The sequence below is a fragment of the Gossypium arboreum genome, chromosome 11 (genome assembly GCF_025698485.1).
Source record: "Gossypium arboreum isolate Shixiya-1 chromosome 11, ASM2569848v2, whole genome shotgun sequence".
Classification (NCBI taxonomy): Eukaryota; Viridiplantae; Streptophyta; class Magnoliopsida; order Malvales; family Malvaceae; genus Gossypium; species Gossypium arboreum.
In genome coordinates, this window is record NC_069080.1 from 83,797,959 (window position 1) to 83,817,612 (window position 19,654).

General features: G+C 33.4%; 1 protein-coding gene across 1 annotated transcript; it reads right to left on the reverse strand.

The window, feature by feature from the left end:
- Positions 1-14,460: 14,460 nt before the first annotated feature.
- On the reverse strand, positions 14,461-18,905 carry LOC108472127 (peroxisomal and mitochondrial division factor 2-like). Its single transcript, XM_017773641.1, has 4 exons — positions 18,078-18,905; positions 15,435-15,590; positions 15,278-15,340; positions 14,461-14,577 (listed from the first exon to the last, which is right to left on the reverse strand). Exons 1-4 carry the CDS (start codon positions 18,903-18,905, stop codon positions 14,461-14,463), a joined length of 1,164 nt encoding a protein of 387 aa, XP_017629130.1.
- Between the last annotated feature and the right edge of the window lie 749 nt (positions 18,906-19,654).

A 19,654-nucleotide genomic window follows, 5' to 3' on the forward strand; every position in this document is an offset into this window, starting at 1 on the left:
TAAATTAGCTGAATTATATATTACTGAAATTGTGAGGTTGTACGGGGCACCTATGTCTATAATATCAGATAGAGATCTGAGGTTTACCTCGAGATTCTGGAAAAAGTTACAAGAAGCTTTGGGCACAAAATTGAACTTTAGTACCGCGTTTCATCCACAAACAGATGGTCAGTCAGAAAGAGTAATCAAGTACTCGAAGATATGCTTAGATGCTGTGTTTTAAAATTTGAAGGCAGTTGGAAGAAATATCTACCTTTGGTTGAATTTGCCTACAATAACAGTTTTCAGTCAAGTATACAGATGGCACCGTACGAAGCCTTGTATGGTCTCAAGTGTCGGACTTCTTTATATTGGACCGAACTTAATGAGAAACAGATTCACGGAGTTGATCTAGTTAAAGAAACCGAAGAGAAAGTAAAAGTAATTCGTGATTGCTTGAAAGCTGCTTCAGATCGATAAAAGTCATATGCAGATTTGAAAAGAAAAGAGATTGCATTTTAAGTAGGTAATAAAGTGTTCTTGAAGGTGTCACCATGGAAGAAGATTCTGAGATTTGGCCGAAAAGGCAAGTTGAGTCCGCGTTTTATTGGGCCGTACGAATTATTGAGAGGATTGGACCAGTGGCATATCGGTTGTCATTACCGGCAGAATTAGAAAGAATTCATAACGTGTTTCATGTATCAATGTTGCGACGTTATCGTTCTGATCCTTCACATTTGATTTCTCCAATAGAAATTGAGATTCGATCGGACTTGACCTATGATGAGGAACCGATTAAGATTTTGGCTCAAGAAGTAAAACAGTTGAGAAAGAAAAGTATAGCTTTGGTGAAAGTGTTATGGCAAAGACATGGAGTAGAAGAAGTTACGTGGGAACCAGAGGAAGCCATGAGAAAACAATGCCCAAACCTTTTTACCAGTAAGATTTTCAGGGACGAAAATCCCTAAAGGGGAGGAGAGTTGTAACAGCCCAATTTAGGGTGAAAACGGAACAGTGGTTTCGAAACCACGAATCCGAGGTTGAAAAAAATTATTATTTTGATTAAGTTTTAGTGTTTATATTATGATTGCATAATCGTGTGAAAATTTCGTTGCGAAATTTTATCGATTGAGTGTTTAATTTAACGTTTAGGACTAAATTGAAATAGGTGAAAAATGTGTGTGTTCTTGTTCATAAAGTACTTGATTGAAATGGGGGTTTTAAGTAGAGGTCCTTAAATGGCAATTAGACCATTATAATTTATATGGACAAAAATTTGGACATGGATGGAATTTTTAGAAAGTTTAGCAGTAAGGGCATTTTGGTCATTTGCATAATAAATGAAATAAAATGGGAAAAATAACACAAAAATGTGTTCATCTTCATTTAGCTTGGCCGAAACTTGCATGTTCTCCATAGCTAGGGCTTGTTTCAAGCTTTCAAGCTCAATAGTAAGTGCATTCAAGCCCCGTTTTTAATGTTCTTTACATTTTTGAAATTCTCGTAGCTCGGTTTACCTATTTCTACCATTATTTCGAGTTAGGGTTTATGTTTAAAAATTTACCCATGAATGATATGCATATATTTTGATGTTTGATGGTAGAATATGAATGTTTGAGGTTAGGAGAACGATCTTTTCTAAGCGATTTTTAGCGAAAACGAGCAAAACGATATAATTGGTAAAAATACCTAATGCTCATAAGTGCATGTTAGAGTGAGAATTTGATATTGTCATAGAAGAGAAAAATGATCATCATGTCATAAAACATAAGAATAAGGGCTGAAATTAAATTTCCGATCCTAGGGGCAAAATCGTAATTTTGTAAAAGTTAGGGGGAAAAAATGTAATTTTTCCATAATGTGATTTTTGGATTGAAATAAATAGTATGAGTATTAAATCAGCTAAATTTGTTGTTATAGATCAAGAAAGGCGTGGAATCGACCTTGAACGGGAGAAGGAAAAGGTTTTGGACTAAATTGCAAAATTTCCATATTTTGCACCGAGGTAAGTTTTTATGTAAATAATACATTAACTTCATTTACATTTTTATATTTCAGCCTATTATATATATTTTAGCTGATTTTGAAGCATAAATCGACTATTGGAAGAATGGAAATAAGTAATAAAGAGAAAAATCTCGGTTGAACATTCGGAAAGATTGAATAATATAGATGGAGCGTAGCTAGGTCACATGTATGGTGCTGAGTGCACATCATGTGTACAAGAGAGCTACAAGATACTATGTAGTAGCTAGGTCACATGTGTGATACGGGATGTATCCCATGTAGACAAGAGAGCTACGGGAGAGATAATGTAGCTAGGTCGCATGTGTGATTCCAAGTGAAGGACACCATGTAGACAAGATAGCTGTGAGATAAATTGGCTAGGTCACATGGGTGGTACTAAGTTTTCACCATGTGTACAAGAGAGCCGAATTATATGAAATATGATGGTGGGGCTATGTGCTGAAACCATCAACTATCGAGGATTGATCCGAATTGTTCAACGGGATGGTTTTAAGGTGACATTGTAATCATGGACCTATACTTGCGATGTATGAAATGTGGTGAAAATGAATTGTGATATGCATGTTAAAATGAGGTTAATACAAAGAAAGGGTGAAAGAGTGAATTAACAATAATACTATTTTGGACAGTCACAGTGATGTGAATTTGAAAAATCACCAAAAATAGTAGGAATTTAATTAGAGGCTGAATGAGATATGAAATTAAATCTTAATGAGTCTATTCCCATGTAAAAGAAATAGAGCAAGTAAAGGAACTCTATATTTTGAGATATTTATATTTTTGTGTGACTCACACAGAATGACTATGTGATCCCCTGTTCTAACTTTGAAAAATCAATACAAATTGTAAAAAATAAATTAATAAATATAGTTTATATTTCTAGATTCCTTATTGAGTCTAGTTTTAAATGAAACAGATTTCATGGATATTTAAATTGTGTACTGGGAGAAATTCAATTCGTAGTGAACAGATGTCAGATTAGTTGAGCTGTATAACAGGGGAAACTTTAACTAATAAACTGTACTAATTGACTAGACCAAAAATTCTAGAAAAATTTAAGTAATAAGTAATATGAGTCTAGTTTCAGGAAAATTTTATGGATTTTAATTTTGAGTTTTTTAACTCGAGTTATGATTTATTAAGTGAATATGACACATGAGAGACAGCTTGACCAAAGTGGAGTAAATAGTAAAATTAAAAAGTAGATACACTTGAGTTATTGTGTAAACATATTAAATTCTTTATTCATTATTTATATACTTGCTTACTAAGCTATAAGCTTACTTTCTTTTCTCTCTTTTGTCTTATAGTGTCGTCCAGCTTGCACAGGAGTCAAGGATCGTTGAAGATCTGCCTACACTATCAATACTTTTGGGTATTTGAACTGAACATTTTGAATTATGGCATGTATAGTAGACTTAGTTATTTTGTTACGTGTCATAATTGTCTAGGTTTAAAATATTAATTATAGTATCTGACTGATTATTTTGTACGAAGCCTTTGAAATTGGCTAGTATCGTTAAAGGCATATGTTATAATGATTCATGATCTAATTGCACGCCATATTTTTGTCTCGGTTTTATTAAATAGTATGTACTATGATTTGTTAATACCTCGTAACCTGTTTCAGCGACGGATACGGGTAAGGGGTGTTACATAGGATACGTATGTCATGACATAGGATTCCGATATATGTGTGAAAGTAAGTCCATGGCATTAATTTATGATTCCGATATGTGTTTAAGAGTAAGACCCTGTCTGGGACAGTGGCATCGATATGTAGTTACATGTAAGACCACGTTTGGGACGTTGGCATTGTACAATTTATGTGTGTCCTATCCAATTCTGAATGTACATAGGGCAAAGGTAAATCGTGATCGGATTTGTAAAACGAGTTAAATGTCAGGTTAGAATTTATTTGATATTTACATGAGATAAGGTAAGTGAATATTAAGAATATTTGTTGTAAATATTATGCAATGCAAATGAAGAATATATGAGTAAGTGGTATATGTATTTGACTTGTGAATGTATAAATCGTGTACCATTGAAATGTTTCTTGAGTATGTGTACTTATGATTTGGTATATTCAACCTTATAGGTGATTCTTATATAAGTGATGTTATTCTTTGATTCTTGCATTTGAATGAGTAACTGGATGCATGGTTATTAAGATTAATTGATTAGACGTTGATGAAAAATATGTTCAATAGCCTTGTGAATATTCGGCTTAAATAGAAAATTGTTCATAAAAGTGTTTTCAATATGAAATTGTAATTCAAGGTCAAGTATGGTAACTGATAATATAAAATGTTAGTTAGTAAAAATGGACAGTATTAATGAGTTAATTATTTTCTTATAACTTACTAAGCTTCAATAGCTTACTTTATGTTTTATGTGTGTTTCCATTTTATAGATTTTGGATCCAAGCTACGAGCTCGGGGACTGTCAGCCAAGTTCATCACACTATCTACTACTTTGGTACGTAATAAGCTAAACTCAAATTATGGCATGTATAGGCTCGTTTTGGAGTTGGTAATTTTGGAAATATCATTGTATAAAAGCCATGCGAAAATGGCTTAATTAAATGTTTGCGTTTATATATTTTTGCTTAAGATTTAAGTACACCTTAATTATAATGCTACATTCTATATTTGCATGGTAGTTGTGGTAAATAACATATATACTTGAAGTGGATAATGACTACTAAAAATATTTGTGCATAGTTTGACTAAGGTTATATATGAGTATAATGCTTGCAAATAAAGTATTTGATTTAGTACCGTCATGTGATGTGTGTTTAGGAATTTGTTGGTGCTTCGGATATTGCTTATGCGTACATCTAGGTTTGTGACATATCAGTCAAGGTACAAGATATGTTCATGATCATTGATATATTAGTTGATTTGGATATAATATATATATTTGTAATAGAATGAATGTTGGTCTATGTGAGTTGGTTGTACGACAGTAGAATTGCATAAATTAATTTCCTTTAGTGATGGAGAAAATAGGTATGATAATTGAGTTGGTTTGATATATTATTTTAATTAAATGCTTGTAAGATAAACAATTCAATTAAGATGAATGGTAAATTGAGTATAACTTATGTTGATTGATAGATATTATAAATATGTACTTTGTTGTAATTATATTCAGTCACCATGACATAGCATTCATTAAAGTCATAGAGATTAGTTTTAAGAATGAGCCATTATATGATTATAGCATGTTTAAATATTTGACAAAATAAGTGACTCATGTGGTTGTTCTTCGAATAGATATTATGTATTAATTTTGTTAGTTACTTGTATATACTTATAAAGATAGTAATTTGTATAACATATAGATATTTGATTTATTTTAAGTATTAATTTAATAGCCATATATATATATATATATATATATATATATACTCATGCATTATAATAATTGGATGTTCATTAGAGTTTATATTTTATCCTTGTTAAAATCGGCATATGCTAAATATTTTCAATGATATATTATATATTATTGCTTATAAGTGATATAACTGCATAAACATGAGATGTGAAATGTTTTGAAATTTTAAGAGTTGTGTTAGTTTATGAAATAAAATTTGACCGATCTTGAATTTATTCATGTATATATATATAACTGTTCGGAATTGTGTTATCATTCTGTAATGTCTTATGACCTTATTCTTACAACAGATACGGGTTAGGGGTGTTACAAGTTACCTTCCATAACATTTTTTTTGTTAAACGTATTATTTAAAAATGTTACACAACAACAATCCCCAAATTTATAATGGAATAAAGACTATAAAAAAAGGTCAAGGTGGTTGTGTTACTTTTTTATTTTAAAGCTAACTAATTGCTACGATCTACAAAAAGAATTGTTAGTGATGAGTGCAGGTCAAAAGGGTAAATTCAAGGAAAGAAATAACGGAAGAAGGTGGAATGGCACAATGAGGAATGAATCTAATAGTAAAACTTGATTATTTAAATTAACATTTAAAATATTTTGTAAATTATTATATATACATAACTAACCATTTAGTTTAAATTTTAATTTTTATTAAAATGATGTTGTATATGAACTGTGACAATCTAGAAATTGGAAATTTGGGCTGAAACAAAGCTAATGTTGCAACATGGCAACCTATGTCGCAACATCAAGGCCAGAATTGATGAAATTAAGAAAACAATCTCGATGTCATGACATTGACCTTATGTGTTGTGACACCGAAGTCGGAATACCCAGAAATCTAAAATTCTAGAGTGTGTCGTGACATTGAACCCTGAAGTCACGACAACATTAAACTACCAAGCGTGTCGCTACATGAAACCCCTGTGTCGCAACATCACTACAATTTTCTACAAGGTTGCACTGACCCAATTTACGCAACTCGATGGATTAACCATCATTAAACCAAATTTTTAACCCTAAATCATTATTTTAAACTTTAAAAAACCTTAAACCCACATTCTAACCTTTCTTAAATATCCTAGGTCCTTCAAAACCCTTTTTTCATTAAAACCCTAAACTCCTTTTTTACATCTTCTTATTAGATTACTATAGAATTTCTTCTATCTGGCTTTATTTGATACAGAAATGAATGACAATAACTAAAAGGAGAGACCAAAATGAATAGTACAAGGAATCCAACGTATCTTTTTCCAAGGTTAAGGGTTCCTAACTTTAATTTTTATTGTTTCATTGGAAACTTTGCTTGTTAGTTCGTTAGCTATTGAAATTGAACAAATATTTAAAACTCCTCCACGAAAGGTTAGAATAAATAATGAACCAAAACCTTCAATGGTTTCAAACCTCTCTAATTTTCCAAATCCAAAAGTTGAAAAATATTTTGTAAAACTTTAAGGAAAAATGTTTATTCAAGAGAGGGGATTTGAACCATCGATGAATCTCTATCAGGAGATATGGCCTTTAGTTAGATATTTTAGATACGAATGTTTTGTATTATCCCAAAAGATTCAACTCTAGTCCTTGTAGTTCAATAATTTTATGCATCTTTACAAGACCAAGAGTCTAAAAAAGCTGAAGGTCGTACATGGGATTAATACTTGCACGAGGGAAAAATGTACGAATCACCTCTCGAGTTATTTGTGAATTTTATAAAGCTCCATTTTACGAAAAAGATTTTATAAAACAAACTGATTTGGAATATTTCGTAAACAAAAATATGGATAACATTATAAACTTCCTAACAGAGGGAAGAGGTGAATGGAAATGTTGCCAAGGTACTGATATTCCAACCTCTTTTAATAAAACAATAATGTTCCCTGAAGCAAAAATGTGGATCCAATTTTTTTGCACTAGAATAGATCCTACTTTGAATGTTTCTAATGTCAATACTTTGCAAGCAATTTTGCTTTACACTATTTTTTAGGCAAAACAAATATGCATCGGAATATAGATATACCGAAATATGAAATGATGTGTTAGTGGCTAGAGAATAGGAATCTTCTTTCCTCACTTAGTGACGGCTCTATGTAAGAGAGTAAGTGTTCCAATGGCATATACGGAGTAATTAATGAAACCATCTCGAAGCATAATTGGTGACACTCTGTATAAACAGTACACTAAGCTGCAAGCAAAACAAAATAAAGAGTGGAACAAATTCCAACAAGAGATGATAACCACTCTGGCTTCATCGTAAAGAAAAGAAAAATTGACAGCTATATAGGAAATTGGCGAGAGTATTCATCCCAAGTTAGACTGGATGATACACTGGATGCAGGAGTCGAGCCCAATTTTTCAGGAATTTTTGCAGCAAAACAATATTAGGGTACCTAATTATACACCGGATATGTTTGGACCGACACATATAGAGTAAGAAGATGATGAACAGGAGTCGGGCCAATACACTGGATGTCAAAGTCGAGCCCAATTTTTCAAGAATTGGTGCAGCAAAACAATATTAGGGTACCTAATTACATGCCAGATATGTTCAGACCAAAACATACAGAGTAGGAAGAAGAGGAGCAGGAGAGTGAAGAAGAAGAACTGAGGAGGGGGAGGAGGAGGATGAGATGGATTTTGAGGAGGATGATTGAACTTCTAGTTTTGTTTTTAAAGATTGTTTAATTTTTGTATGATTTTTAATTGTTAGGAATAGGAATAAATAAATAGATTATTAGTTGTTTGGTGTTGAAATTTTCTGTGCAGGAACTCCACATGGAAGAAACACAATGATTCTATCAATGATCAAAAGGAGGAGGTACTTACCAATAGCTCAAACTGTCATGATCAATTGGGTTATCTCTTTCCCTACCTTAGAAGGGCTACACATTGAGGACAATGTATTTTCTAAAGTGTGGGGGGGTAACATAGAAATTTTGTTTCAATTTTTTACGCTTTTATTTTATTTTTCTTGTCATTTGTGTGCTTGAGCTTGTAGAAATATAAGTGATTAGTTAGGAGCATGTACATAGGTTGATTGTATTTACAATAAATTTGGCATGAGAATAGGTGATTTTAATTTTTTTATTATTGGACTAATAAATTCTATATATTACACTGTAAAATAGGTATTAAGCAATCAAATGTACCAAATGATATAGAGAATACAAGAAAACGAGCATGCTGGTATTAATGATAAATTGTTGAATTTGTGGTTGTTCGGTTGATTAGAGTAGTGAATATTTAGATACCTAGGGATTACCTAAGGCATTTTTTGGTTTACACAAAGAGCTAAAAAGCCAACTCTCTTTATTCATCTTTAGTTTCTATTTTTTGAGCCAGAAAACACTTCTTGATGAACCTCCATACAAACCTTGAGACAAGATATCAATTTGTACTTACTCTTTTTCTTTGGTCTTGAATTGCACGACTATAGACATCTAGCCATGTGTATTGAGGGTTAAGTAGATACATTATGGTGGATTTTTGTAAAAATAGAGTGCAATAAGAAGGATCAGCGTGATATAGTGATTATAGGTTAGCCAATATGTGTAGCAAAAGAAAAATTCAAAAGGTAAATCAAAATGAAGTACTTGAAAATTAAAACCATTTGTGAGTGAGATGTATTGAAAAAGAAAAAAATGTGACAAAGTCACAAAAGTACAAATGCACATTCATTAGTGAATAAAAACTTGTGAGCTAACCGTAGTTGTTATATTATGTTGTGACCTCCTATGTGGAGAAATAAGAAATGTGAGAGAAGGAGAAATAAGGCGATGAGTAGGAAAGGGTTAGTAAAGGGGAAAATAGGGGACAGTTTGATGTGCCAAACTATTTTCGTGCTTGAAACTATTTGATGCTTACTATTCTTGAAATTCATACCTGTCCTAAGCTTCAGAACGTTACAAGCTGAAAAGCCCTATGCGATCTAGGTAGATTTATTCACAATTTGAAATCATACTAAATAATAACATTTATGATTATTTGTATTCTGATAGGATAATCAAATTATTTGTATAATTTATTGATGGATTCTTATATTTGAGACCATTAATGCTTGCATGCTTTGTAATATATTGAACTTAGGTGTTTGATATCAAAAGTGGCAAGTTAAATACATCTCATGCCAAGATTATATGTGAATATGAAATGCCTATTCATGTGCTCCATAGCTAACACTTATACCATACTTGTTCAAGGATAGTCTTTTCATTTACCCTTTTTGTTTGTTTTTGCTTGATGAAAAGAAATGACTTAAGTTTAGGGGAGTTTGATCAGTTGTAATTTGGTGTAGCAAATTAAATTGATTTTCGCACTTTAGGAGTTTGAACATAAGCATTTTAGTTAAGTTTTAATTACATTTCCAAAAATTTTAGATAAGTTCAATAGAGTGTGTAATTTGAGTATTTTATTGACCTTAAGGGTCAAATAAGGCCTAAAGGTGAGCTAATACACTTTAGGAGTGTGCATGAGACCATTAAAAGGTGCAATAACTTGATACTAGTAGCTAGGTTGCAACACGAGGCACTAGATGTGGCAAAATAAGGAGTAAAATAGAAGAACTCCAAGACTGCCTTCAATATCACAACATAGCCTGAAGATGTCGCAACATACCCCTGAAGACACCCTGGACTTGAGCATATTGCCCTCGATGTAGCGACATAGGACCTGGTGTGTCGGGCCATCACATCTGTAAGGGAAATAACTACAGGCTAAGGGCGTTTTGATCCGTACCATCAAATTGTAAACACAAGGATTGTAACATCCTAAATTAGGGCCTAGTCGAAATAGTGGTTTCAGGACCACAAATCCAATGTTAAAATAATTATTTTATGATTATTATGAGGTCTAGGATATGAAAATAAGCATGTGTTAAAGTTTCATGAAGAAATTCTATGTGCAAGGTGTCCAATTGGAAATTAAGGACCAATTTGAATAAATTGCAAAACTTGGGTTCTAGAAGCAATTTGTATGAAATTTCTTTGGAATATTAATTATAGGTCCTTAAAGATTAATTTACCCAATTTTTAAGTTTTTGGACAAAAATGGGCATACATGGAAAATTTTGGAAGTTTAGTAAGGAAGGGCATTTTGGTCATTTGGTAATAAACTAAATAAAAAGGGAAAAATTAAGCTAAAATCAGCTCATTTTCTTCTCCATGCTGCCAAAATTCTAGGGGTCTCCATAGCTAGGGTTTTCCAACATTTCAAGCTTGATAGTAAGTCAATCCTAGCTCATTTTTTAATGTTCTTCGTATTTTTGAGATCTTAACACGCTCCTTCTATTTCTACCCATATCTCATGCTAGGGTTCATGTTTAGAAAATTACCCATGCATGAGATTTTTGTGTTTTGATTATTTATAAAGGAATATGAGAGTTTAAAGGATAGTAAACAACTTTTACTAAGTGGTTTTTCATATAAATGGCTTGATGGACTAAATTGTAAAAGTTGTGAGAATGGGTAGAAAAATATAGAATGAAGGAAAAAAATAGGCTACTATAAATGTGAATAACATTCGGCTAGGCTTGGGTAGCCAAGGAATTACATGCATTTCATTATACGGCTCTTAGGACTAAATTGTAAAAATTGTGAAAGGTTAGGGGCAAAATAGTCATTTTGCCCGCGGGTGAGTTTTAATCCTAAAATGAAAAATGTGTTGTATTAATAGTCTAATTTTATTGATATAAACCCCAAGGAACCAATTTCAGAGGTCGACCGTGGAAAATAAAAGGTTTTGGAATAACCGAGACACGAATCCAAAACGACTATCAGGTAAGTTCGTGTAACCCGAAGTAAACTCTTAATATACTTAAAAGTGCATGTTCTTGAATGTATGATAATTAGATATTCATTGCATGATAAACCATAAGACATGCTAGTGTAAATGAATAGATGATAAATGTCCCGGTTGAAATAAAAAGGGAAATATGATGGTTAAATTATGGCTTACATGACTTGAGATCCTGCATGTGTTGCAAAGAAGGATTTAGGCCGGATGCGTAATCCGCTGCTATCAATATAGAAAGGATCTAACCCAAACGGGTGTTCCTTAAGTGATCGAGCCTCCCGAAGAATATGGGTACAATAAGGATTTAGCCTGGACGAGTAATCTGATTGAGGACTGAATTTAGCCTGGACTGGCAATTCAGATCCAAGCTCATGAGAGCAATTGTCGTTAAAATGGATTTAGCCTGGACTGGTAATCCCGACAATGCTCTATGAGTTAATACTACGCGGGAGTGCATACTTAGGATGATCACTTGTATGACTTAACGGTAAATGGGCTATCCATCGAGATTTTCGAGGAATTCAACGGGATTAATAAGAGAAATAGAGAATGGAAATATTGAATTGATGAGTTCATTTAAAACTAATGACATGATGTATTGATATGAGACTGTTCATGTGATAGGGAAACTATTTCATACTTGTTGGAATTATTGCCTAATATGGTTGTATGCTAATTTACCGGTAAGATTACTTTCCAGTTATCCGGACTTACTAAGCATGTAAATGCTTACCCCCTCTCTTTTCCCTTATCTTACAGAGCTCGCAGACTCATGAAGATTGGAAGACGGTTGGAGCATTGTCAACGCTATCGACTTGTTTCACTTTGGTATATAGAAACTTTTATTTTGTTATAATGGCATGTATAGGATTCTTGGTTATTTTGTTATATGTGTCATTTGGCTAGCCAATGTAAGGGCTTGAATGATATACTTATTCATTTTGTATATGGCCATAGGATATGGCTCATTTTGATGAAGGTTGTAAACCTACTAATTGTGCATGTCATGCTTGAATATTTCATTAGATGGTTAATGCGATATACCATGGATGGATATGTGTAATGTGGTTGAATCACTAGGAGATGGTTAGGTCATAATTGGCAATGAGTTATAAAACGAGCCAAGTATAAAATGTGATTATTGGGGTGGTAATCCTTAATACAAAAAAGATAACCTAGCATGTGCTAAACCAATGAGATGAGGTTAACATGCAAAAGACTATGCCAATGTAGGTTATGGACATATTTAGGCCATGCTAAATACCATTGAAGTTTATAAATGTGTATAGATGTTGAGGGTGACCCTTGGCTTGGAAATAGCCTCCAAAAAGGTCCACACGGGTAGACATACGGGCTTGTGTCTAGGCCGTGTGTGACACACGGCCAGCCCTTTGGACGTGTCGCTCATCCGTGTGTCCCCTGCACCTAGAATTTTTAGGTCAGTTTGCATGATAGTAAACACACGAGCAGAGACACGGTCGTGTGTCTCAACCGTGTGGAGGACACGACCTAGTACACGGGTGTGTGCCTTGGCCGTGTGCCTCTAGATAGATGATGACAGCATAAACAGAATGCCCAGGTTTTTGGACATGGGCAATGACACAGGCACGTCAAGGCTGTGTGAGGGACATGGGCATGTGCTCAGCCGTATGAAAGCCCCTGTAGGTTCGAAATGAAAAATAAATTCTAATAATTCTACATGGGTAAAAGACACGAGCATGCTCCCAAGCACACGGGCGTGTGCAATGCCTCCACACGGGCGGTGAGGCTTAACCCTAGGAATTTTTATAAAATTTTCTTAAGTTCTTGGTTCTGTCCCAGATCATTTTTAGTGTATGATTTGGACCTCGAAGGTCCATAATAGAGACACTATGATTTTGTTTGACCAATTTTTAAATTAAAATGAAATTTTATAGCCCATATTTTTTGGAAATGCCATGTTTGTGTACAGTAATGCCCCGTACCTTGTTCCGGTCTTGGGTATGGGTAAGGGATGTTACAAGGATGGCAATTGAACTAGGGTTAAGGACGACAGCCACCCTAAAGTCTATAAATATGCTCATTTAGCACCTGTTAGAGACACATTTTGATATTGTACAATTTTCTCTTTAGATTTAGTCTTTAGGTTCTCTTTTCTTAGGTTTTAGATTTTAATTTCATTCTTGTTATTTAGTTTTGTAAAGAGATCAGATTTCTAAAGTACAATCAAACTCTGTGAGGATTCTACGCTTAATTTTAATACAAATCAGGCTCATTCTAAACTCTATTCTCTTGAATTTCTCTTTATGCTTATTCTCTTTACCAAGTTGATATTGTTTATTAGATCCATGAGAAACTAATCCTCCTGTAGGGATTAACAAGGAGAGATATGATGAATTAACTATTTTGTAGGGATTTTTTAATGGATTAGTTGTTTAGGAAAGGAGGAACCTAAACCCTAGACCTGAAAACCCTAGGAAGTTATTAAGGTGGGATTTAACCCTAATTTGGTATGGCCTATCCGTGAACACCTCAACCCTGAATCGGTCTGGACTGTAAGGTTGAGAGATAAGTAGTTCTTGCATACTTGGTATTCTAATAGAAGAATCGAAAGATCCTGTTGGGCTATCGACTAGTTGATTGAACAAGAAAACCTGAGACAATAGTTAATTATAAATACTGAAGCGAGCTAATAACCCATAACCAGATTTGATACATTTTACTCTTTGGTTTCTCGTGTTTGATTTATTTCTTTACTTTCTTTTATTAGTATTTTTAGTATAGTTTACCAAACCCTATTTTTGATTCTTCATACTATAATTCATTTAAAATACTATTTATATCTATTTATGTTTAGGTTAGAATTAATTTAGTGCTTGCCTCCCTTGGGTACGATCCTCGAAGTACTTACCTAATCCTTTGTAACAATATTATAGCCTGACCATATACTTGCAGATATCGATTTTCACATCTTTTGTGCAATATTTCTACTCTGGACATTGGTACGTCCAAAGACGGTCACCGTGCAAGCTTTTGGGTTATTGAAGTAGTTGAAGCAACAGACGCAGCACATCTGCTCATGGCATCATTTATGTCCAGCAATTTCTCAAGCAATGACTAAATTTCCATTTCTATAGACTTCCATGATCTACTTGACCACTTAGCTATTCTCTGAGTTTGCTTTCCAGTCTATCTTCAAAAGTAGAGAAGGTTTAGCGGTCAGTAAGAAACTCCTCAATCAACATGAATGAGACTTTTCATGGAAGTCTTAGTTGGACTCTACACCTTACTTTCCTTACGTCGATCTCGATGATAACAAGGCCTTTCTTCCTCATAGCCTACATCCCTTAGTCCACGGATTAGCAAAGCTTGTCCGAAAGATGACTTCCCTTTGATCTGCTCATAGACGCAACAGCTGGGCATGAGATGTTCTCATTCATGGATGAGTATAGCGGCTATAACCAAATCAAGATGAACCCTGTGGATGCGGAAAAGACTGCCTTCTGAACTCCGAAAGGTAACAACTATTACACAGTGATGCCTTTTGGTTTAAAGAATGCTGGTGCTACTTATCAACGTGCTATGACTGCTATTTAACGATTGGCAACCCAAGATCTAGATAAGCTCAATGTGAGTACATATATCATCACAAAGGGGAAAATGTTCCAATCTATTCATCTATTAGAGTTTGTTCAGTTTTTTATAAAAGATTTATTCATAATTACTGTAATCTACCAAAATAAAATCAAAATGCAACAATATAACACAAAACAAGAAGCATTTGGTACAAAAATCTAAAGATAATAAAATGAAAAAGGAAAAAGTTAAAGAGCAAACCTTCTTGGGTGAACCTAGCACCAAGCATAGCATAAGAAGATATTTTGACATCAAGATCACCCATGATTATCTCTTCAAAAATGTTGATTCAAAACCATCAAATACATCATTGTCTCTTCATGCATTTATAAATTTCCCTTTAGAGTAATCAAGTTGAACAATTTGCAAGTGTTTAAATGAATTGGCTCACCCATAAAGAACTTTGATTATTCCACAAATAAGATTCATGGGACCATATATATTTAGACTTAAATCTTACCTTAAAGAGAATGTCTCTATAGAAAAACCATCTGGAATATCCAAGGCCAACCAACTCCATTATCTTTGAAAGTTAATAAGCACATAAATGCATGGATTTCAGATAGGATTAGCATATAAAACAAGTTAGAAAGTGTCGCATGAAGAGTTTCACTTACCAAAGGCACTGAGTTAATGGCACCAACAAGAATAGATGATTCACTTACCAAAGGCACTGAGTTAATGGCACCAACAAGAATAGATGATAGCCAAACAACAACTATTGCCCCACCACCATATAAAAGAACCGTGGTCTTGGTCTCAACTTTATCCCACTAGAAAACCACGAAAAAAATAAGCCAAGTCAGGCACTAACAAGGAATTGATTATTTGCGGGCCACCATTTTCTCATATTTTCTTTCAAGTCATCAAAAAGCTCCCCGGTATCGACAGAGGTGTCCTCTATTGCTTTTGTTTGGAGAAAAGGAAACCTCTGAGATTATGTACCCAAAACAACAAGGTAAATAAAAGGTTAAGGAATATGTAGCTAAAAATCCTTTTAAGAAATCATAAATTATGACAGATTCTGGACCTAAAGCTTTTAAGATTTGATAAAATCAAATTAAAAAAAAAAACAAGAACAAATTCATCTGAGCCTCGTACTCCTTTGCATACTACTTAGCCCTAGTGTAAATTAACTTGCGGTTCTCAACTTTCTTCTTCTTTGCGACTTCAAGCTTCTGCTTCTTGGTAAGCTCCCATTCTTCAGCCCTCTTCTACTTATTCAAGAATGACTTAGGACCACAGCCTTAACTTCTTCGCCCATTTCTAGTCCACAAGATTATCAAATCAAAACCAATCAGAAAACAAACAAATTCTACATATCTAATAATCCTAAAAGGAAAAAAAAACCCTCGAAACATAAACAAAAAATAGAAACAACAAAATGGGTTATCTAGATAAAGGGAAACTAGAAAATAAGTGCGAAGGAAAATCTATTTTCCTCTAATGAGCAATTAATTGTTGAAGAAATGGAAATTAGACACAATACCTTTCCATTTCAATGACAAATATAACAAAACCAATACATATCCGAATAATTTATTGATAAATATTCAAGCAAAATAAAACAATTAACAAAAAAATATTATTGTTTATCGCATAGAAATTGTTGTTCCTTCATAATAGTTCTTGGTGGTTTGCCACAAAGTAGAACAGATGCTTACTTAGGTGAACTGCAGAGGGACTGAGATGCGACAGATAAAGAGGATCTAGGGTTTGCGGATCTTTTTACAAATTAATATAGTGATTCATTTCATGTCTCTAGGGTTTATAGGTAATTGGATTTGGGCATTTGTTTGAATGAAACTTAGATTGTTACAAACTAATTGAGTTTTTGGTTTAATTTAAATAAAAAAAGGTTGGGATAAGTCATGAGTAGAAAAAGGCAACACAAAAAGGTTGGGTTAGATAAAAATATTTTCTAACGAAAAATAAAAGTTGGGATAAGTTAATATTTTTCCAACTCTTCGTAAAAAGTCAAAAAATAATCAGATTTTGTCAACACCCAAAAATGTTGCGTAAAGGTACAAATGTAAATAACCCAAAATAGATTCGGTGTATTCTAGAAAGAGTGTCTTACGCTTTTCATATGACAACACTTTTATATAGTTGGGAAAGGTATAACAAAAATTAGCATAGTGTTAGACAAAATCGACTCTTATTTAAGCGTTGCCTTAAGCATGCATATCCCGATTCTTATACAAAAAGTTAGCCAAAGCGTATGTTAGCAAGTCAATCTCGACACTTAGGAAAGTGTTGGTTTAAAAGTGTTACCTTAGGGCTGTTTTGTTGTAGTATATGCCAAACCTTGTACCTGCCAGAACTAGGGTGTTACAGATGCAACAAAGGATAACTTTCAATAGGAAATGTTTATGCACTAGCTAGTCTTTATAACATTGTTTCTTTTTTATTTCCAAAAAGAAAACCTTAAATTTTAAGAAGAGTAGGGTGTTGAAAGTTAGTTTCAAGCACATTTACAGGGAAGTAAACGAGGCAGTTAATTTGTTGGCAAAGTTAACGACCAACAGCCCTGTAGGATGTTTTAGACTTCGTCAAGCTTCGGTTCAGATGAACCATATTGTTTCTAGTAAGAAGTTACGATCACTTTCGAAAGAAATTGCTTTATGTAATATAATTTTCTTACGAGTGTTTCACTCTATTCGGTTTCCAAAAAATGGATGATAACCAAGTTGTTACCTTTTTTCCTTTAATAAACAAAGTTGTTAGTTTACAATGTTTGTTTTTTAACCAAAAGAAACTCATAAATATTGCCAATCAAACAAATTAAATTTTGCAGGTTTTCACTAGATAACTCACTGAAATTCATTGTTATAATCATACACTTAATTTGAAATGTATCATAATAATATTCTTAAAACACAAAAAAGTTGTACAAAAGTATAAATATACACATTGCACCTGAAATTGTTTGTTTGTCTGCTATGTAGATAAATGAGCACTATTTCACGCAGTAACAATTACAACTTATATTTGACCTAATGAAAAATGAACATGAAAAAGATTAGGCATGCAAATTTTCGGTTCCACTTGGTACAAAATCATATGATAATGATAATAATATTGAATTCCAGCCAACTGTGAAAATTTGAATTGACATTCAAATGAAAAAATTAGGAAAATCCAAGCAAAATTATTCCATCTCTATAAAAAGTTTAACCCACAGTCATAACTGTATAAAGTGCTAACCCAATTCTGCCAGCAATCATTCTTCACGACCGCTTCCTACAGCAACGATATACCACAGCAACCACCACAGCAATGGCAGCAACTGTTCCGACTGTCGCAATCGGAACCTCCAACCTTTTATCTATGTAACCAATATCCTTAACCTTTCCACTTTTAGCTTCGTTTGTCTTCTCGTCCACCATATCCTTTAAGGCCAACATGTTGAATTCCAACCCCATTGCCTTCTCCTCACATTGTCGTTTTTCTTCCTTCCTTCTTTTCAATTCATTGCTCATTTTAGCTGCATCGGCTTCGAGATCTTCAATTTTCTTCTTAAGCTCATCGATCCTTTCCTTCATTTCCTCTTGGACCCTAGATTTCTTTCCCCTTTCCTCCGTTACTCTCACTTCTAAAATCCCTATTTTTGCTTCCAGCTCCCTCCCTTTCTTCTCTCTCTTAACTTTCTCTTTTCTCAACTCAGCGATTTCGTGGCGCAGTCTTTCGATCACCAATGCTTTCTCCTCCAGTGCTTTCTTTAACTGAATCACCTCTTTCTTCGCTTCACCTACTTCACGCGTCGATGTTCTCAGATCATGTTGAAGCCTCGTGACTTCAGTTTCTAAGTTAGCCGATCTCGCTGCAATCGATTCCAGGAAACTTGAATCTTCATCCCACTCATCCATTTCTAATCTCATTTCTTCATCCCTTTTTTGCAGATGATCCATTTCATGATTCAATTTTTCCATCTGTTCCATCATTTCTTTGTTTTCATTAGTCAATTTTATCTTCTCGCTTTCAAGACCTTCGATTTTATTAACCAGTTTAGATATTTTAGCTTCATCGGAGTCGTGGAACTTCTCTATCGTCTCCACTTCGCCATTGGTGGTCATTGAATTTTCCATTTTCTTAAATCTCTGTTTCGCTACCAAGAAAATCAGAGTGAAAACAAATTAGGGCAGGATGAGCAGAAAAAAAACATTAAAGACTGCCGAGTTATTTTTTGTATGTTCTTAAAATTTTGAAGAATAGAAAAAGAAACAAAGAAGCTCCACCTTATTGGTTTCAATTACGGTTTCAGCATATATATATATATATATACACATATATATACTTTTGAAGTTTCCAGATTTTGTTTAGACAAAGGAAAGAAAACAAAATGTAGATTTAAGAAATCATAGTGAAATGGAGGTTAAGAAATCTAAGAAAAAGGTGGAGGGGCATGACAGTGATGAAAAAGAAGATATAAAATAAAAATAATTAAAAATTCATAAAATAAAACATGTCAAATTTATAAATAAAAATAAAATAGAACATCATTCATATAACAAAGTCCTCGAAAAAAGTTTAGTTTTTCTAAAAATTATTATGCCTAAAATTATTATTATTCTATATATTCATATTTTAGTTTCTATTTGGAGAAATGATCTAATGTTATGCATTGAGCAAAATGTTCCGAATGGTTAGCATTGAAAACTTCAAATTCTATATATGCTCCAATATATTAGAATTGAAAATTTCAAATTATACCGTACTAAAAACCAACAAAATCCCTTGCCTCCAATTCTACTCTGCCTCCTTGCCCCTTCTTAACATTTTGACACATCATTTTGAAACAGAAAAAAAAAAGTTCGCTATCATTCTACAAAATAAT